We start from the raw sequence: 22,069 nt of genomic DNA on the forward strand, positions 1-22,069 counted from the left end.
TCAGCTCCAGGAACGTGTGGAGGCTGGGTACAGGGTGGTGGCACCACAAGGACAGCTCTCAGACAGTTTTATGGGTTTGTGGCATTGCATCATGAGGGACGGAGGTTAGCTGGCCAGCAGAAGTGGGGTGTCCTGTGCCCGCTGGGGATGGGCATCTGTGAAGAGTGAGGTGTGGAGGAGGAGGTGGGGTCTGATGGGAGACCTAACTCCGTGTGGTCTGGGTTTGGAGGGTTGTATTTTTTTACATATATGATTTTATTTATTTATTTATTTTTGGCTGTTCTGGATCCGTTGCTGCACTTCTTTTCTCTAGTTGCAGCAAGCAGGGGCAAGGGTTGAGGGGCGGAGGTGGCAATGCAGGGGTCTTCTCACTGCGGTGTCCTCTCTTGTTGGGGAGCTTGGATTCGAGGCATGCAGGCTTCAGTAGCAGCGATACGTGGGTTCAGTAGTCGCAGCTCCTGGGCTCTAGAACAGAGTCTCAATAGCGGTGGTGCACAGGCTTATCACTCCACCAAGGAGATTGTGGGATCTCCTTGGACCAGGGATCGAACCCACGTCTCCTGCATTGGGAGGCAGATTCTTTTACCACTGAGGGACCAGGGAAGCCCCAATGGGTTTCTTGACTCATTCATTTTTTCCCCATGGAAAATTTTATTTTATTTTACCTTATGTTATTTTGCCACACATCATGGCATGTGGGATTTTCCCCAGCCAGGGGTGTAACCCAGTCCCCTAGAGTGGAAGCATAGAATCTTAGCCACCGGATCACCATGGAAGCCCAGTCAGCAAATATTTTAGATGCCTGTCATCTGTTACACACTTCTCTAGGTCTTGAGAGAAGAGTGATGACTAAGACAACAGGTTTCCCCTCAAGGAACAGGCGTGGAGATGTGAAAGAGAATTCTCACTTTTCCAAGGCTTTTTAGTGACCTGACAATAAACGGTTCACAACTAAGCTGGCAGGGATCATCACCTGCCCCAGAGATGTCAGGCTTCAGATTATTTGGGTGGCAGGGCATTAGGAGGGAAATATAGGCAAGGAGGTCAAACCAGTCAATCCTAAAGGAAATCAGGCCTGAATATTCTTTGGAAGGACTGATGCTGAACCTAAAGCTCCAATACTCTGGCCACCTGATGCGAAGAACTAACTCACTGGAAAAGACCCTGATGATAAGAAAGATTGAAGGCAGGAGAAGGGGACAATACAGGATGAGATGGTTGGATGGCATCACCAACTCAATGGATATGAGTTTGAGTAAGCTCCGGGAGTTGATGATGGACAGGGAAGCTTGGCATACTGCAGTCCCTGGGGCCACAAAGAGTCAGACATGACTGAGTGACTGAACTGAACTGACAGGGACTCAAGATCCCTATATAGAGCTACACAGCTCAGGGGGCATGGGCTGATGGGGCCTTCATGGATGGAAGGAGGTGGGAGAGGCAGGAAGATGAAAAAGTGGGGGGTCCACTCTGTGTACCCCTATGGTCTACAGTGTCAATGTACCACAAAATCACCACACTAAGTGAAAGAAGCCAGACATGAAAGACCACACATTTTATGATCTGCTTATATGAAATGTGCAAAATAGCAAATCCATGGAGATAGCAAGCATTTGGTGCTGTCAAGGGCTGAGCGCAAGGGCAAATGGGAATTGACTGCTAATGGGTACTGGGTCTTCTTCTGGGTGATGAAAATGTTTGGAACTAGATAGGGCTGGTGATGGCCAGGATTGTGAATGAACTAAATGCCACCTCATTATACACTTTAAACTGGTTTGTTACCAGATGTGAACTTCATCTTCATTTTAAACTCTATCCTGGGGACAGAAAGGAGTTGTGTAAAGAGTTTGAGTTCAAGAGCCAGGGACCCAGAGTGTGAATCTCGCTTCTCCACTCACTAGCCAGGTGACCTTGGACCAAGCTGGCCATTGCATGGCCTCTGTTTACTCATCTGTATGATGGGCATGATCACTTTATCCACTGCATGCGGCTACTGAAAGGACTCAAGTGAACTCATGGATGCACAGATCATGGAGCCCAAGGAGTTGAGAAAGGGAGGCTGTGGCTATTCTCAAGAGGGGAGAAGTCACTCAGGGTGAGCTGTAGCCTTGGAGACAGAAGTGCAGAGAGATCCTGAGCCAAGTTGCAGAAAGACAGAAGGAGGTGAGATGTAGATGGGATTTCGCCATGGAGGTGTCATCCATGGAGGGGAGGGATGCTGAATCACAGCACAGGCTCCTCAGAGGCAGGAAGACAGGGAGAGAGTCCAGCAGCCACTCTCTGCAGAGGTGGGAACACACATGACCCTGGTATCTTTGATCACCTTCCTTCCTTCGATGGTGCAGGAACTGGATCTTGTAGACTGGGGACACTCTGCCCACTCCATTCTCCTGGGGAGTCTGGTCAATGTCCTCAGAGGTCATGGGACTGGCCACAGAGAAGTTCTGGAGGGTGATGGTGAAGAAGAGGAATAAGTCTGTGCAAGCAATGCCTTCACTAGCACAGAACAGAAGTTCACAATGTGGGCACAGGATGCATGCACGTTCTTTGCCCTGTCACACCCCAAAGCCCAGACATCTCTGTCCATTGCCATAGATTTGTATGGGATTAGCCTTTAACTTCCAGTTACAGTAGACTGGTAGAGGACTCCCAAATCCTTTGAAAGCAGTTGCAAGTCATTGGGTGATGTACCTTGCTCATTTTTCCAGGACAGAGTTTGTAGCTTCTGTTCAATTTCCGAAGAGTTCTGCAGCCCCACAGAATATAACAAGATATTGCTGCGTGTGTGTGTGTGTGTGTGTGTGTGTGTGTGTGCCTGTGCATGCACACACATCTGCCTGCACATAGGTGTGTGTGCGTATTCTCTGTCATGTCCAACTCTTTGCAACCCCATGGACCGTAGCCCACTAAGCTCCTCTCTCCATGGGATTTTCCAGGCATGAATACCATTTCATTTCCAGGCATGAATATCATTAGAAAGTGGCAGGTTGCTGCCTGACTTCAGACTATACTACAAAGCTACAGTCATCAAGACAGTATGGTACTGGCACAAAGACAGAAATATAGATCAATGGAACAAAATAGAAAGCCCAGAGATAAATCCACGCACCTCTGGACACCTTATCTTTGACAAAGGAGGCAAGAATATACAATGGAGAAAAGACAATCTCTTTAACAAGGGGTGCTGGGAAAACTGGTCAACCACTTGTAAAAGAATGAAACTGGAACACTTTCTAACACCATATACAAAAATAAATGTCTGGGAATGTTTAACAGGAGGATTCCTCGTGCTGTTTCTCACAAGTCCTTTGTTTCTTTTTCAGTGGAACAGCATGCTGCTCCCAGGAACGGGGGTCATTGTGTGAGACAGGCTTGAATCTCCTTTAGTAAACATTCTCTTTATGACAAAACTGCTTAGTCTTGATCCCCTTTCTTGAGATATGAATTGTCTCCTGACCTTGTGACCATCATCATCCCTTGTTCCCTTGGTAACGGTTACTGTACGTTTGGTTTTCTGATCTTTATAATTGACGAAAGAAACTTCTTGTACCACAGCCTTTATATACTCACAGAGAAATAATTAAAGCACCTTTGCTCCATCAGAGCTTGGGTCCCCATGTCTTTCTTTCTTTCTTTCTTTCTCTCTCTCTCTGACTCTCTTTGGCTGATTCCTTAGAATGCAGAGACCTGTCTTGCTCACTCTCCTGCCCGGGCTTCTAAGACTCTCTCAAAAAGTGCCCTGTGCCTTCACCACCCCACCCTCGAGAGGGTGCCTGGTGCCTTCGTGAGAGACGCAAGTCCTGTGTCAAGGACTTTATTGGTTTTCTGCATAAACCAGGGAGTCTCAGCCTCTTTCTCTCTTTCACTCTCTTATCGTCACCTCTGGACCACCAGGTCCCGGTCCATTAAAAGGACCCCAACAAATAAACTCATAATGGATTAAAGATCTAAACATAAGACCAGAAACTATAAAAGTCCTAGAGGAAAACACAGGCAAAACACTCTCTGACATAAATCACAGCAGGGTCCTCTATGACCCGCCTCCCAGAGTAATGGAAATAAAAGCAAAAATAAACAAATGGGACCTAATTAAACTTAAAAGCTTTTGCACAACGAAGGAAACTATAAGCAAGGTGAAAAGACAGCCTTCAAAATGGGAGAAAATAATAGCAAACGAAGCAACTGACAAAGAATTAATCTCAAAAATATACAAGCAGCTCGTGCAGCTCAATTCCACAAAAATAAACAACCTGATCAAAAAATGGGCCAAAGAACTAAACAGATATTTCTCCAAAGAAGACATACAGACGGCTAACAAGCACATGAAAAGATGCTCAACATTACTCATTATCAGAGAAATGCAAATTAAAATCACGATGAGGTACTATCTCACACTGGTCAGAATGGCTGCTATCCAAAACTCTACAAACAATAAATTCTGGAGAGGGTGTGGAGAAAAGGGAACCCTCTCACACTGTTGGTGGGAATGGAAACTAGTACAGCAACTATGGAGAACAGTGTGGAGGTTCCTTAAAAAACTGGAAATAGAACTGCCATATTACTCAGCAACCCACTGCTGGGCATACACACCAAGGAAACCAGAATTTAAAAAGATGTGTATCCCAGTGTTCATTGCAGCACTGTTTGTAATAGCCAGGACATGGAAGCAACCTAGATGTCCATCGGCAGATGAATGGATAAGAAAGCTGTGGCACATATATACAATGGAATATTACTCAGCTATTAAAAAGAGTGCATTTGAATCAGTTCTAATGAGGTAGATGAAACTGGAGCCTATTATACAGAGTGAGGTAAGTCAGAAAGAAAAACACCAATACAGCGTACTAATGCACATATATGGAATTTAGAAAGATGGTAACGATGACCTTATATGCGAGACAACAAAAGAGACACAGATGTAAAAAACAGACTTTTGGACTCTGTGGGAGAAGGCGAGGGTGAAATGATTTGAGAGAATAACATTGAAACATGTATGTTATCATATGTGAAACAGATCGCCAGTCCAGGTTCAATGCATGAGACGGGGTGCTCAGGGCTGGTGCACTGGGATGACCCTAAGGGATAGGATGGGGAGGGAGGTGGGAGGGGGGTTCAGGAAGGGGAACATAGGTATACCCATGGCTGATTCATGTCAATGTATGGCAAAAACCACTACAATATTGTAGAGTAATTAGCCTCCATAAAATAAATTATTTTTTTAAAAAGAGAAAATGGCGGGTTGCATTTTCTACTCCAGGGGATCTTCCCAACCCAGGGATAAACCTGCATCCCTTGCATCTCCTGCATTTGCAGGCTGATTCTTTACCACTGTGCCACCTGGGAAGCCTCCACATATAGGCAGGTGCGTATTTCTGACTTGATGTTTTTGATGCCTGTCATGCCTAACGTGTGAAGAACAGCACCTATCTTGCAGGGCTATTATGAAGGTAAAGAAGTTAGTGCTTGTTAAAATTTTTCAAGTTACACTTAACCCACATCTTCTAGGCACATTTACAGGTTAGGATACAAAAGCTTGTGAATATTCGGAATGGAGCTCCCAGCTGATTCATCTCCAGTAACTGGTTCTGCAACCAGGCTCTCCCAAAACAGCCTGACTTCTGCTTCCTCCCAGTCGGTCCTCCCCATCCCTGGGGCTTTGCAACTGGACACCCTTTGGCTCTTTCTCTCTGCCCATGGCGATCTCCGCAGTATTTTTATATGGCTGTACTTCCTGCCAGGCACTGTTCCTCTGTCTGTCTTCTCTTTTTCTCTTCCTTGTTCCTCTTCCTTGTCCTTGCGAATCTTGTTTAACTCCCTTTGTCTGTCTGTGCAGGTCTGATCCTCTCTGCAGTGCTCTCTCATTTTTCAGTATTCCTGTGTAGTTCCCTCTTCTCTCCATCAGTGTTTCTTCATTGCTCCTTATATCACTTTCTCTTTTCCTCTCTCTGTCTTACTCTGTTTCCCTACCTTTTATTCCTCCTCCACCTTCCATCTTGGGCTTCCCCTGTGGCTCAGCTGGTAAAGAATCTGCCTGCAATGCAGGAGACCTGGGTTCGATCCCTCAGTTGGAAAGATCCCCTGGAGAAGGGAAAGGCTACCCACTCCAGTATTCTGGCCTGGAGAATTCCATGGACTGGTCACAAAGAGTCAGACACGACTGAGCGACTTTCACTTTGCTTCACTTCACCCTCCACCTTCTTCTATTATCTCACATTCACTCTCTTTCTGCCATCATCTCTCCTGTCTTTCTCTGTGTTCCTCACCTCTTTGTCCTTATCTGTCTGTGTCTGTTTAGTTGCCACATCTGTCATTCTCTAAACTTCAGAAAGGACTCATGGATGGAGAAATTGGCCCTCAGCTCCCCCACCCCACGTGTCGCCTGACTGTCATGAAGATGAAATGAGGGAAGAGGCCATTGCATTGCAAGAAGCTAGGAGTCCCAGGTCACTGAAGTTACCTGTGCGATTCAAGATTAGGGACATGATGCTGGGGTCTACCTTTCTCCCCAAGAAGAAGGACTCTGGGCATTGGAATTTTCTCTGGATGGGGTCAAAGAGTGGAGAATGGGGAGAGAGAGAAGCCAGAGCAGGTCAAGATCCTCCCGACTCCCCCCCCCCACCCCCCCCCACCCCCCCCCCCCCGCCAAATCCCCCCCCCGCCCCCCCCCAGCCCCTCCCTGGCAGGCAGGACACATCCAGACTCCTCCCCGTGTCAAGGCCCCGCCCAGCTGAGCTCTTCACTGCTATCTTCTGGAGAAGGAAATGACAACCCACTCCAGTATTCTTGCCTGGAAAATTTCATGGACGGCCGGAGAAGACTGGTAGCCTATAGTCCATGGGGTCGCAGAGTTGGACACGACTTCTGTAACCAGGTCTTCCAGAGTTCTACTTTCTAAAATGAGCCATGCCGTGTCCACCTGCAGGCTCTGCCCTCGCTTCTCCTTCTGAAGGAACACGTCTTCCGGTGGCTGGCTGATACTCCTCCATGATGTCATAGCTTAGAAGCCCCTGCTTCAGGCAAGCTTTTCTTCACCGACCCACCAGGGGGAGTAAGTATTTCCTATTTTATGTTCCCAAAGCCAGCTTTAGAACACTTATCATAATTACGATTAATTATCTGAAAAAGAGTTGCCCTTGGGCTTTCCTAGTGGCTCACTGGTAAAGAGTCTGCCTGCCAGCACGGGAGACATGGGTTCGATCCTTGATGTGGGACAATCCCGCATGCCTCGGAGCAACGATACCCATGCACCACAACCGCTGAGCCGGTGCTCCAGGGCCCAGGAGCCGCAGCTACTGAGCCCGCTGTGCTGCAACTACTGAAGCCCATGCACTTTAGAGCCCATGGTCTGCAACAAGAGAAACCACCACGATGAGAAACTCAAGTACTGCCGCTATCCCCTGCTCGCCGCAACTGGAGAAAAGCCTGGCCATCAACAGAAGACCCAGCATGGCCAAAAAAAGAAAGAAAGAAAGAAAATTATTATTAAAAAAATGAAAAGTTAAAAAAAAAAAAAGAGTTGCCCTCTGAGCACGTACTTTAGCCAAGCAGTTTTAAGCATATTGCAAGCAGTCATTTAATTATGTTATTTTGTGACCATGACTTATGCTCATCTTCCCTACTGGACTGTAAATTTCCTGGGGCAAAAACTGTTTCTATGTGACTTATCTGCTGCACTACCCTCAAACCCCAATAAAATATTTGGGATCAGCATAGTGCTCAACAGATATTTGATACCAATGTGTGTGGAGCTTCCCAGGTGGCTCAGTGATAAAGAATGTGCCTGCTCAATGCAGAAGAGATGCAGGTTCGATCCTTGTGTCCGGAAGATACCCTGGAGGAGAAAATGGCGACCCACCAATCAAGAGGTTAAAAATAATTGCCCAAGGTCTATCTTCCCAAGATGTGCCTTTGGATGTGATCTCACTTCTCCAGCCCCCTCTAGGCTTGTAGTGAAGATGAGATGGGTGAATACAGGTAAAGCAACTGGTGTAAGCTAACTGCCCCATGAACTAAGACCTCTGTTTGTCTCAAGGAGACCATGGCACCTGTACTCTGGAATGCAGGTCCAGCCTACTTTTATTGGCATCCTGAATGTGGTCAGGGGGACCACGTTGGCGGTTAAGACTCTACACTTCCAATGCAGGGGGCGCCAGTTCAATCCCTAGTCAGGGAACCAAGATCCCTTATGCCCCACAGAGTGGCCCAAAAATTTAAGAAACAAACACAAGCAAACAGAAAGTGGTCAGGGTTGAAGGCATCTGGTTTTTCAAAGTAACCCGGATCATGGAGAGCAGAGCTCAGGATGGGATAGACTGCTGTGCCCTGAGGGGAGTGTCACAAGATTAAAAGATACTTCCAAAAAAATAAATAAATAAATAAATAAAAGATACTTCCATTTCCTCTCCAACCCACCCCCAGACATAATGAAACAAGAGTGAGTGATCCACCAAAAGAGTTGTTGTAGGAGGCTCACACAAAGGAGATATGGGAGCCCAGTAAGGTGCTGTACCCTCAGGAGGATGTACCCTCGGAAAAGAGCGTCTTTAGTGACCATGTGGGACACGCAAATGGGGATGAGGTCCGCAAATCTCTGAATCTCATAGATGACTGCATCCGTGTGTGGCATTTGGGCTCTGTCATCCAGGGCTGGAGGGCAATATGAGCCAATCACCTGATCAATCTCCTTGTGGATTCTCTCTGCACAGAAGCGTGGGACCAATGAACGTTGTTTATAGAGACATTTCTCCAGGAACACTGCTTTCTATGTTGGAACACAGAACATTGGCCCATTCATTTCCAAGCCAATGAAAGCAGAAAAACCTATAGGAGATTGTTAGATCATTGACACCCCTCTGAGTAACGAGCTTGTGGCAGGAGGCGAAGTGGGAAAACTGTAAGATTTCTCACCCATTGATATCTAATGAATGTTATGGATACTCTCCCAACATGCACAGGCAAGCATGCACACACATGTGCAGCCCAGTTTTGCTCAGAATTTCAGACTGAGAACTCAAGGTATGAACCTGTTGAAACTCCTCCTCTAAGAACTAATATTTATCATGCGTGTATTATAGATGTGCCAATGTGCTAGGTCCTCAGGAATATAATAATAAAACAGATCAGTGAATTAACCCACAAACAATTGGAAAAATAAACGAATACATCAATCAGTCAAGCAGTGGGTCAATTCATAAATGGAAAGACTGGTGAATAGAAGAATATTAATAAGTGGATATATTTCCTTATCAAAGATCAATTAATTAGTCATTTATTAATTAATAATCCATAGACAAATAAATAAATGAACATGATTAACCAGTAAACCACATGAATGGTGGATGGTTAAATTTATGGAAGAATAAAGTGAATGAATTGTTTTAAAGGAATAAATAAGAGGAATCAGTGGGTGGTTAGATGGATTGAATAATAGATATATAAACAAAGGGTGAATAAAGGAGTCAATTACTAAGTACATAAATCAAAAGAAAGATTGGACGAAGGATGAATTGAAAAACTGGATGATGGAAGGATTAAGGTATGTTACCTAGTTTTAGAAAACTATGTGGATGAATGAATGAATAAAGGGACCAATGTATCAATGTATTCATTCAGTGAATAATTATTTTAAAAGGTCAACAGAGGAATCAATTTATCCAAATAAAGAATGGAAGTTCATGTCCTTAGATGAATCATAGATGAAAGAATCTGATGTTGAATTAGTTTAATTGATGAATGAAAGAATAGACAGATGGATAAATGGATGGGTCCATCCTTAAGTGATGGAGGAAAAGACATTGACAGCTTCTCTCTCTTTTTAGCCTTGCTGTTCTGCTTCCAGGATCTTAGTTCCTCTGCCAGGGATTGAACCTGGGGCCAAGACAGTGAAAGCGCTGAGTCCTAACCACTGGACCACCAAGGAACTCCCCACATTGGCAGATTCTTCATTCATCCATCCACCAACTAGGCTGGCTTAGTTTTGGAGTCATTCAGAACCTACAGTGCTCCAGGACTTCCCTGGTGGTCCAGTAGTTAAGCCTTTGAGCTTCCAATGCAGGGGGCATGGGTTCAATCCCTGGTGGGGAAAATATGATTTTCTTGCTATAGGGTACGGCCAAAGAGGGAAAGAAACCCTACAGTGCTCCTGGTATAAGAGGGGAACACTGCCTTTCTGGTTCACAGAAGACCACTAGACCCATTTCTGCAGCCCCCAGAGGGGTCAGAACGCCCCTCCCCCAAATGGCTGTCCCCCGTCCGCCCACCTGCAATGTGGAGGTATATGAGTATGAACAGGAATCCATAGCGGAGTGTGGTGCTGGTGGTCTCAGGGCCAGGGAAGAAGAGCAACAGAGCAGTGATGATGAGGTTGTGCTCGTGGCACTTGCTGTTGGGGTTGGACTTCTCCTGGGTCCACAAGCGCAAGGTTCACATCAGGAGAGACTGGGGCCCTGCTGCACATACATGTCTCTGGGTTCCTCCACCTCTTTCTGGGTCTCACGTCGTCCTTTTTCCTTTCCTCTGTGCTCAACCATCTCTCTCCCGCCTCATCCTTGCTTGGTTTCAATCCGTCTCTCCATCTCTTCGGTGTATTTGTCCCCTTCCTCCCTCAGCTTCTTTCTGCCTCTGTAACTCTTCACCAGCTGCTAATGTTTTTCCCCTTCAGAATCTCCCCCACCCGATTCTTCTACTCCTTTCTCCTCTCTTCTCACCCCGCGTCTTTTTCTCCTCCCCGCCCGCCCCCCCGTTGCCTCTCCTGAATCCCACTGCATCCAAGCAGAGCAGGTAGGAGTCGATGAAGTCTGGGAGGAGCAGGGTGGAAGTAGGGGGGCACATTGGGGTCCGGGGATTCACGGGTCTTCTCCGCACTGTGGTCGATGAAGGTGTTGACTTCCTGTAGGTTTTTGTAGACTTGCCTGTGAGCGCCAGGAAGGAACTTCAGGAAGTCAGAGTAGAGCTTGAACCACTGCGAGAGAGAAGGGGCCATGAGGTCCTCCCGGGGCTGAGCTAGCAGGTCACAGGGAGGGCAGCCCTCCTGGCCCCCAGAACCTTCACAGGAGATCTCTGTCTCCCTCTGTCTCCCTCTCCATCTCTCTGTCTCTGTCTCCATCTCTCTATGTCTGTGTTTCCCTCTGTCTCGGTGTCTCTGAGTCCCTCACTCACTGCTTCTGTGTCTCCTTTGATCTCTTATTCTCACATTTTCCTCTTTCTGCATCTTTCCCCCTCTCCTCATGTCTTTTTGTTGGTCTCTGCCCTGCCTCTCTCCCTCTCCTTTCCACCTCTCCTCATCTCCCTGTGTCTCCTTCTCATCCACCCTCTGCCCTGCCCCTCTCTCTGTCTCTTTCCACCTCTTGCATCTTCTTTGCTGTGTCGGATGTTGATAACATAATGGTTACACAGGATAAATTTGCTGACTAAAGACGATTTATGTATTTAAGAGCATATCTCTGTGTTTGGCTTACAGAGAAATATAATACCTAACTTGTCAACAATTGCAAAAAAAAAAAAATGCAAAATTGTATAAAGTCTGAGGTAAAACTCCTCCTTCACCTGTCCTTCTAGAGATAACCATGGTTAACTGTTTGGCAGATTTCCTTCCAGACTTTTGATTCCCTGTGAGAGGAGAAAAATGAAACCCTGTGTTGGCCTTGTGCAAATACTCACCTGAACGTCCTTCCAGCTTTTCCGGATCTGACTGTCCGCTAGGAGGTCACGGGAATTTGTATTTGTGACATTCATTCATGTGACTCTGGCCCGCACTCCCAGTTGAGAACAACAGCCAGTCAGACTTTCTCAAGTTTACCTTTTAGCTTAATGTACCACAGAGGTATTTCCAGGTTAGTTGAGAAAGAGAAGCTTTATTACTCTGTTTTATTTTTATTATTTCTTTATTTATTTTTGGTGGTGCTGGTCTTCCATGCTGTGCGCCAACTTTTCTCTAATTGTGGGAAATTGGGGCTACTCTGGTTGTGGTGCTCAGGCTTCTCATTGTGGTGGCTTCTCTTGTGCAGCACGGGTTCCAGGAACTTGGCTTCAGTGGTCGCTTGTGGCACACCGCCTTCATTGCCACAAGGCATAAGAATCTTCCCAGAACAGGGATTGAACGCATGTCTCCTGCATTGGCAGGTGGATTCTAAACCAATGGACCACCAAGCAAGTCCCTATTATTTTGCCTTAAAAGAGGAGCATGTTGCTTTATAATCTGGGAGAAAATTTTGTATGGGATGTTAGTTCCTTGACCATGGATTGAACCTGCGCCCTGCAGTGGAAGCACAGAGTCTTAACCACTGGACCACCAGGGAAGTCCTCAGGAGAATTTTTTTTTAAGACATCAGTTCAGTTCAGTTCAGTCGCTCAGTCGTGTCCGACTCTTTGCAACCCCATGAATCGCAGCATGCCAGGCCTCCCTGTCCATCACCAACTCCTGGAGTTCACCCAAACTCATGTCCATTGAGTTGATGATGCCATCCAGCCATCTCATCCTCTGTCGTCCCCTTCTCCTCCTGCCCCCAATCCCTCCCAGCATCAAAGTCTTTTCCAATGAGTCAACTCTTCTCAGGAGGTAGCCAAAGTACTGGAGTTTCAGCTTTAGCATCAGTCCTTCCAAAGAACACCCAGGACTGATCTCCTTTAGAATGAACTGGTTGGATCTCCTTGCAGTCCAAGGGACTCTCAAGAGTCTTCTCCAACACCACAGTTCAAAAGCATCAATTCTTTGGTGCTCAGCTTTCTTCACAGTCCAACTCTCATATCCATGCATGACCACAGGAAAAACCATAGCCTTGACTAGATGGACTTTTGTTGGCAAAGTAATGTCTCTGCTTTTGAAAATGCTATCTAGGTTGGTCATAACTTTCCTTCCAAGGAGTAAGCATCTTTTAGTTTCATGGCTGCAGTCACCATCTGCAGTGATTTTGGAGCCCAAAAAAATAAAGTCCGACACTGTTTCCCCATCTATTTCCCATGAAGTGTGAAGTAAAGTGAAGTCGCTAAGTCGTGTCCGACTCTTTGCGACCTACCAGGCTTCTCAGTCCATGGGATTTTCCAGGCAAGAGTACTGGAGTGGGTTGCCATTTCTTTCTCCAGGGGATCTTCCCAACCCAGGGATCAAAACCAAGTCTCCCTCCTTGGAGGCAGACGCTTTACCCACTGAGCCACCCGGGAAGCCCCGTGAAGTGTAGCACTCCCCAATTTAAAAAACCATTTATCTTGTATGAAGCTGAAGAACAGGGCACTGCTGTGGGGGTCCTTGTATGAAAGCTAGAAGTTCCTAAGCCTATTGGCTGTTTTTTCCAAACAACTGGATTCCATGGCCTGAGGGTGGCGTGGCTGAATCTGGGTGATAGCTGCCCCTGCTTTATTAGTGGAAGAAGCAAACAAGCCCACCTTTGGACAGCCACTGGAAGTCCAGACCCCTCATCAAGTACAAGGGATTCTGGAAATTAAAGGCCACCATTCGTTAGCTGGAGGCCACCTTACTAAATACCAGGATTTACTCCTTGACTTCCCAGATGTAACCTTCAAAACTTGCCACACCCTCAACCCGGCAACACTAATGCCTGCTCTGGCCCCAGAACTAACACATTCCTGCCTTGAAACTCTTGTCTGGGTTTATGCCTATGGATCTGATCTTACTGACCAGGCCATAGAGAAACCTGAGGAGGAATGGTTTACTTATGTCAGTAGTTGCCTTAAAGATAGAGTTGGGAGGGCAGGCCATGCTATTATGAACCCTTATACTTCGTAAAAGCAAAACCTTTATCAGTAATACTTCATCCCAAAGGGCTGAGCTAGTAGCCCCAACCTGAGCCTTAACCTTAGGGGAAGGAAAGATTATAAATATATACAGAGACTCAAAATATACCTTCCTTGTCTTACATGCCCATGCTACTATCTGAAAAGAAAGAGGACTTTTATATGCAAAAATTCCCCTGTAAAATATGGACCTGTGATTTTACAGCTCATAGAAAGGGATCAAGAGCCAAAACTACTAGTAGTTATCCCCTGCTGTGGGCACCAGAAGGAAAATTCACCAATTACCCAGGGGAGCAAAAAACAGGGCAGATCGAGAGGCAAAGAAAACAGCCACAGACCTGATGACCATTAAAGGTGTGTGTGTGTGTGTGTGTGTGTGTGTGTGTGTGTGTGTGTGTAGTTGCTGAGTCAAGTCCAACTCTTTGAGACCCCATGACTGTAGCCTTCCAGGCTCCTCTATCCATGGGATTTCCCAGGCAAGCATACTGGAATGGTTGCCGTATCTTTTTCCAGGGGATCTTCCCAACCCAGATATCAGTGAAAACAAACATGGAGAAAATTTGACAACAAGCTGCTAGGCTTCAGCAGACAAACAACCACCAATCCTGTTATTTAATATAGGATAGAAAATTAAAAACTGATTCTCTACTTTGGTATCTAGTATCCTATGAGGTTTAACAAACTTGCTGGCAGGAGGTTTTCATTTTCTTAAACCCTTTTTTTTCCCAGTCATACAGATTCATCCTACATATGTCTCACGCTCTGTTATCTACCCTACTGTGGTCAACCTATGACCAAGAATTTTTGGTCCAATAAGGACATCTGGGACCAATAGGTCCAGAACTTCCATTATAAAAATAGAGAAACATATTAAACTTGAATCTCGAGATTAACAAAAATATATACCAAAGCAGAGTGGCTTCTTGAAACGGGTGACATCACCTCCCCATCTGGTCAACAGTTAAGGAAGCCCTTCCAACGTTAATGTGGTTCCTTTCCTTTCTAGACCCTTCAAGGGTATTGTTGTTCTTCTCCTTTTCAGCCGCTGTTTGTTTAAAGGTTTGGCTAAGTTTGTGTCTTCTAGGCTCCAATAGTTGGAACTAAACCTCATGATGACTCAAGAAAATCAACCCATTCCAGCAGAGTGGTCCAGGTCCCTACAGGTCCTAGAATACTCAATGAGGGATTCTACACAGCTAGGGAAGGCTAGGGTCTCTCCAGCAGGAAGAAGTTTCAGAAGAGAAGACAGTCAATCCCTGACCCCTTAAGAACAACAGTTTAGAGTGTGTCAGGGGACATGAGGATGATCTGGGATCTGGGATGCTTCATCTCAGGGCTTGCACCTGGGCACACCTCTCCTCCAGCAACAATATACAAACTATTTGTTGTTCAGTCACCAAGTACTCTTTGCAACCCCATGAACTGCACCACACCAGGTTTCCCTGTCTTTCACTATCTGGCAGTTTGCTCAAACTCATGTCCATTGAGTTAATGATACTATCTAACCACCTCATCCTCTTACACCCCCTTCTCCTCTTGCCCTCAATCTTTCCCAGCATCAGGGTCTTTTCCAATGAGTTGGCTCTTCGCATCAAGTGGCCAAAGTATTGGAGCTTCAACATCAGTCCTTCCAATGAATATTCAGGGTTGATTTCCCTTAGGATTGGGCTTCCATGATAGTTCAGTTGGTAAAGAATCCACCTGCAATGCAGGAGACCCCAGTTTGATTCTTGGGTCAGGAAGATCCGCTGGAAAAGGGATAGGCTACCCATTCCAGTATTCTTGGGTTTCCCTTGTGGCTCAGCCAGTAAAGAATCCCCTTCAATGCAGGAGACCTGGGTTCAGTCTCTGGGTTGGGAAGATCCCCTGGAGAAGGGAAAGGCTACCCACTCCAGTATTCTGGGCTGGAGAATTCCATGAAATGTATAGTCCACGGGGTCACAAAGAGTTGGACACAACTGAGTGACTTTCACTTCACTCCCTTAGGATTGACTGGTTTGATCTCCCTGCTGTCCAAAGGACTCTCAAGAGTCTTCTCTAGTGCCAGAATTCAAAAGAATCAATTCTTCAGCCCTCAGCCTTCTTTATGATCCAACTCTCACCAGAGGGGTTGGCAAACCACCTAAACCAATCCTACAACCTAACCCCTGGACACACCCCTACCCTCACTCCATATAAGGAACAAGCTCGCCCCCCTTAGTCAGAAGTTCAGCAAGGGAACCTGTTACTTGTTCCCAGTCCCCCATATGCAGGAGGAGTCCCAGTAAAGCCTTGCTGGAAAAAAAAAAAAAAAGGAAGAACATCTCCCTTCTATTACCCCAATAAAGAGTGAAACAAAAATGGGGCAGCATGTACATGACTCTTCCTAGCAACTCTATTCACAATAGCCAAAATGTGGAAACAAACATCAATCCACTGATGAAGGAATACATAAAAGTGGTATTTCCACATAACACAATACTATTCAGCCATGAAGGAAATGAAGTACTGATACCTGCTAAAATGTGAATGAACCTTGAAAACATTAAGCTAAATGAAAAAGCCATAACAATCACTTCATGTATGATACCATTTATATGAAATTTCCAGAATTGATCAATTCATCTGAAAAATAAAAGCCAAAAACATAGTCGTGGTTGTCAGGGGTCAACTGGAGGAAAGAATGGGGACTGACATCTTAATGGCATGGAGTTTTTTATGAAAATGTTTCGGAATAGATAGAATTGATGGTTACACAACATTGTAACTAAATACCATTGAAGTGTATGCTTTAAAATTTTTATGGTTAATGTCAAGATATGTGAATTTACCTAAAAGAAAGAGAGAGAGAGCAAAGGGAGCACAGACAGCCATTGGCCAGAGAAAACAGAACTTTATTTTGGTCTCACCGGTTTTAAAGGATAAAATCAGAGAGGGGAGGGAGATATTTTGAAGTCACATAGGAAAACAGCACTGAGAGCTGAACTAGCCATTTCAGTTCAAGGAGATAGGAGGAGGGCAGGGGTGAGCAGAGTAAATGAGACAAGGAGGAGAGGCAGCAAACCTCGTGCTGCTGCTGCTGCTCTGGGTAAGCTTGGGTCTAAATCTTGTCCTCTTCTGGGGCTTCAGTTATCCAGACTGTGCTAGTGGGGTGGTAACACTAATATATTGCAGGTATTTCTTGATCCTGAAATATCCTCAGTCAACAATACAAGCCATCTGGGGATGAGTGGTGACTACAGCAGGCTAGATGATGGAGAGACCACAGAAGGGACTTTCCACAGGAGAGAGTGAACAGGGAGGAGTCAGGAGCCTGCATGCATTAATTCTGGACAGAGAGAAGGGCTGCATGCAAGGACTCAGAGGGGATCTGAGCCTCTTCTTGCCTTCCCCCTCCCCTACAGGGCAGGAAGCTGACCTGGAACACAGGGGGCAGTCTCCCCAGTGCCAGGAGCCAGCACGGGCCATCCCAGCCATGACAAAGTCATGTGGAAGAGACCTGATAAGCAAGGCTTCAGGACTCGAGGGGCTCCCTAGACCAGCTTGAGCATCTATCCCAAAACCAGAATCTGTCTGTCTTACTATTTTGTGCCTTTCTTAAAGGGATAGGCTACCCATTCCGGTATTCTTGGGTTTCCCTTGTGGCTCAGCCAGTAAAGAATCCCCTGCAATGCAGGAGACCTGGGTTCAATCCCTGGGTTGGGAAGATCCCCTGGAGAAGGGAAAGGCAACCCACTCCAGTATTCTGGGCTGGAGAATTCCATGGAATGTATAGTCCAACTCTCCTGACATGAACAGGGGGCTATCCCCGACCACTTTTCTCTGGAGAAAATCGACTTAGGGCTCTAGCTAATAAGTCTCCTGGACATGAGAGGGATATTTCAAATCAACCCCCCTCTGTTAGCATTCTAGCTTGCTTGGCAAGTTTATCCAGACTCTTGCAGCTACACATATGATTGTTCACAGCCTCCCAGCTGTGAGAGGCACGGGAAGCCTAAAACATAGAGCCTTTCAAAGAGTTAAAAACTATTAGAGTAGTGCTGGTGTAAGATTTCATTATTGGGCCAATGCTTGTTGCTAAGTTCCCATATCTCTTATTCACTGTGCACCTGGCAGTGCATTAGTTAACATAGTTGGAATGTAAGAAAAACAAGTGTAGCCTTGAGATTAACTACATCAGACCTTTGAGCTAATTGGTTCTTTCTTGTAACACACTGTACCTTTGCTCCGTGAGAAAAGTAACTCTGTTTAGCATTTTCTGAGGCTGACATAGATTACAAATATAAAGAAAAAACACTTTGAGGGAAAATAAGTTTTCTGGTTGAGCAGCCTTCATCAAAAGAGGGTCATAAAATGTCCACAGGCCTCCAAGGCCAGAAGATAATGTACACAACATCATTTGTGGAAAAGGTATGCAGAAAAAATACTGGCTTCAATAAGGGCAAAACTGCTGGAGTGTTTGGGCTGATTCTGCATGACCTTGCATTTTTCATTTCCCTCTATGTACAAGTCAAGGTATAAAAGTCCCTTTTGAAAATAAAATAACGGGCCTCGCTCACTGAAGCTTGGTTACCCCGTGTCTTTCTATCTTTTTTTCTTTCTCTCTCTTACTCTCTTTTTCAGGCTGATCCCTTGAAGCATAGAGGCTCTCTGCATTCACTTATCTGCCTGGGTTTCTAAGACCTGAACAGGAAGGCGTTCTGCGTCTTCACTCCCTCAGGAGACCGGGCGGGCACCTGCGGCCTCCGTGAACAGAGCAAGCTCCTTGTCTCGGGGCTTTATTGGCTTTCTGTGTAAACAGAGGAATATCAGCCTCTTTCTCTCCTCTATTTCCTTATCTACAACATTTTTTCTTTCAGTTCAGTTCAGTTCAATCGCTCAGTCATGTCCGACTCTTTGCAACCCCATGAATCGCAGCATACCAGGCCTCCCTGTCCATCACCAACTCCCAGAGTTCACTCAGATCACTCAGATCACTCACGTCCATCGAGTCAGTGATGCCATCCAGCCATCTCATCCTCTGTCGTCCCCTTCTCCTCCTGCCCCCAATCTCTCCCAGCATCAGAGTCTTTTCCAATGAGTCAACTCTTCGCATGATGTGGCCAAAGTACTGGAGTTTCAGCTTTAGCATCATTCCTTCCAAAGAAATCCCAGGGCTGATCACCTTCAGAATGGACTGGTTGGATCTCCTTGCAGTCCAAGGGACTCTCAAGAGTCTTCTCCAACACCACAGTTCAAAAGCATTAATTCTTCGGCACTCAGCCTTCTTCACAGTCCAACTCTCACATCCATACGTGACTACTGGAAAAACCATAGCCTTGACTAGATGGACCTTAGTTGGCAAAGTAATGTCTCTGCTTTTGAATATGCTATCTAGGTTGGTCATAACTTTTCTTCCAAAGAGTAAGCGTCTTTTAATTTCATGGCTGCAGTCACCATCTGCAGTGATTTTGGAGCCCAAAAAACTAAAGTCTGACACTGTTTCCACTGTTTCCCCATCTATTTCCCATGAAGTGATGGGAGTGGATGCCATGATATTCATTTTCTGAATGTCTCTCTCTAAATCATTTGCCGACGCCGTTTCTCCTGAGGGTTCCCCTGGATCCTGTGGGGGCTAGACCCCAGCACCCCAGCCCATTCACCCTTGGTGTAAGGTCAATGTCCTCAGGGGCCTTGTGAGACCCTAAGGAGAAGTTCTGCAGCAAGGAGGTAAAGATGAGGAAGGGCTGGGAGCGAGCCAAACTCTCATCCAGACAGAGGCATTTTCCTGTGGGTGTAAGGGAGAGAGTGTCAATGAGGGGAGCCCTGCAGAGCAGTTGGTTGCCCCACCACGAAAATCTAAGGATATCTGCATGCTCATTTACATAGATTTACATGTCAAGTACTTCTGATTCTATGTTGGTGATGGTTAGTTGCTAAGTTCTGTCCGACTCTTCACAACCCCGCGGTCCTCTGTCCATGGGATTTTCCAGGGAAGAGTACTGGAGTGGGTTGCCATTTCCTCCTCCAGGGGACCTTCCCAGAGGGGTAGAGGGGAGCTGAAACCTCTGGCCTACCCTGGGGTAGGCGGGGACTTGGCTGATCAAATACTGACCTACTTCTGCTCAGTGGATGCACAGTCCTTGCTCTAAGCTTCTGAGTGTCCGCACTCTTCTGGTCACTTTGACCCTCCTCCCAGCCCCCTGGTCCTGCCCCGCATCTGCAGTCAACAGAGTCAGCCTCCCAGACCCAATCCCCACACCCCAGCCCATGGAGGTAGTCTAGTCATGCCCACATCATGATTGATAGAGACTTTAAATAACACCCTGCTCGCCTTTGCACCCATTTTTCTGACTCTCATGACCACTCCTCACATCGTCCTGCCACACGGGGTCAACTATCACCAATGGGTCCACCATGTAAGTGGAGCCCTGAATATCCTCGACCGACCTCAGCACAGGCTGTGTCCACTAGAGTAATCAAGAGAAGGACCAGCATGTTCCTGGGTTGAGCAAGAGTTTCATCTGCATCTTGTTGACCTGCAGTCTCGTGGGAAGGAAAGGAGCCCAGAGAGCTGCCTTGTGTGTGTGGCAAAGTTCATTACTGTTCGTTCATTAAGTATTCCCAGTAAATCTCTTGGTGCATAAACTTCTCTGCCACATTGAACTTGGATGGGATTTCCTTTATCTGGTGAAATGAGGTCTAAACTTATGCATGTCATGCATTTTCCCCTGTTTCTTCATATATCAGGAAAGAGTCCCCATTAGCTCCCATTTCTACATGACTGTTATGGTCAGGGATGGGCATGTTGCATGAGCAGGAAAATAATAACCTTTTAATTTTAAGTTCTTGAGATGTTCAGATTATTTATTACAGCCTAGCCCCACCCTGACCTCTACAGAACATGACTTCCTACCCGGCCTTGAGCAAGTAACCTGCCCACCCAGCCAGCCTCCCTTGTTCTGCTTCTACAACAGAGAATGATTCAACACTGAGACAGTGACTATTTTTTAAGCGATCAAAGGAGGAAGACAATTTGATCCTCCTGACAAGAGCTGAAAAGATTATTGAGAATACTCAGTGTAATATCTTGGTTAAAATTTTTAAAAGAATTTACTGTAAAATATGGAGAAAAAAACATTTCCTAAGTTTGATTTACAGTTGAGAAAAATATATGGTAGACTAGCCATAAAATAGCTGGAATAGGCAATAGCCAGCATTCAGCTTCATAGAGAAAATAAAAATATTCTCCTTAAAGTTAGGACTTGGACAAGATTGCTCACTATCAGTGCTATTGCTTCACATGATTCCAGAAGGGCTAGTCCTTGATATTAGGGAAAACATGACATGTGACCTTAACATAAGAAACAATTAAGTCAAAATGTCATCATTTATAGCTGCTAACATCAGTTATTAGGAAAATCCAAGAGAATAAAATGAAACATTGTTAAGTATAAAAGTAATATAGGGAATTTGTTCAATTATGACAGAAATACACACCCCAAAAGATGAGTGGATTTCTGATATACTTAGTAAGACAATTTGAAATACCTTTAGAAAAGTGCTCTGGACTGAAGCCTGTGCTCCCAAAATATATATGTTGCAGTCCTGATGTCCACCACGGTATTTTGAGACGGGATCTGGGAGGTAATTAGGTTTAAATTAGTTCATTAGGGTGGGGTCTCCCTGAGAGGAGAGCATTCTTACAAGAAGTGAGACCACGGTCCCCAGGCTTGCGAGTCCACAGCAAGACAGTGGCTGTGTGCAAACCAGGAAGAGCCCTCACCAGAACTGGACCATGCTGGCTCCCTGATCGCAGACTTGTGGCTTCCAGAACTGTGAGAAAATAAATTTCTTTTGTTTAAGCCACCCAGTCTACGGCATTTTGTTACAGCAGCCCACAGCTGAGCTGACAAAGAGGTCCTACAAACAATAGCCACAATCTTCTCCCATGTTTCTTAGGAATAAAGTTAGCAAAAAATATGCAAAACCTAGTTTTAGAAAAGTTCAAGATGCCAGCAGTGGTACAAGGACTAAATGAACACACTGCCTTTTATGCTGCTGCTGCTGCTTAGGACATATCAAAAATGGGCTTCAGGTGGTGCTCATGGTAAAGAATCCATCTGCCAATGCAGGAAACATAAGAGACGCCTGTTAGATCCCTGGGTCCTGGGTCGGGAAGATCTGGAGAATGACATGGCAATCCACTCTGGTCTTCTTGCCGGGAGAATCCCATGGACAGAGGAGCCTTGCAGGCTACAGTCCATTGGATCGCAAGAGTCAGACATGACTTAGCAACTAAACCATTACTATAAAAAATGGAGATTTGGCAAAGCATCAGAATCAAAATACAAATTTAGAT

The 22,069-nt window shown here is 45.7% G+C and overlaps 1 protein-coding gene across 1 annotated transcript in view; it reads right to left on the bottom strand.

The window, feature by feature from the left end:
• Nucleotides 1–105: 105 nt before the first annotated feature.
• Nucleotides 106–22,069, bottom strand: part of LOC128063962 (cytochrome P450 2B11-like) — a 33,281-nt gene continuing 11,317 nt past the window's right edge. The window contains 7 exon segments of the mRNA XM_052656789.1: nt 106–155; nt 2,324–2,444; nt 8,224–8,322; nt 8,510–8,697; nt 10,260–10,401; nt 10,762–10,800; nt 10,802–10,960. Coding sequence (XP_052512749.1) covers nt 106–155; nt 2,324–2,444; nt 8,224–8,322; nt 8,510–8,697; nt 10,260–10,401; nt 10,762–10,800; nt 10,802–10,960 — 798 coding nt within the window.

This window comes from Budorcas taxicolor, chromosome 18, assembly GCF_023091745.1.
Source record: "Budorcas taxicolor isolate Tak-1 chromosome 18, Takin1.1, whole genome shotgun sequence".
In the NCBI taxonomy this organism is placed as follows: domain Eukaryota; kingdom Metazoa; phylum Chordata; class Mammalia; order Artiodactyla; family Bovidae; genus Budorcas; species Budorcas taxicolor.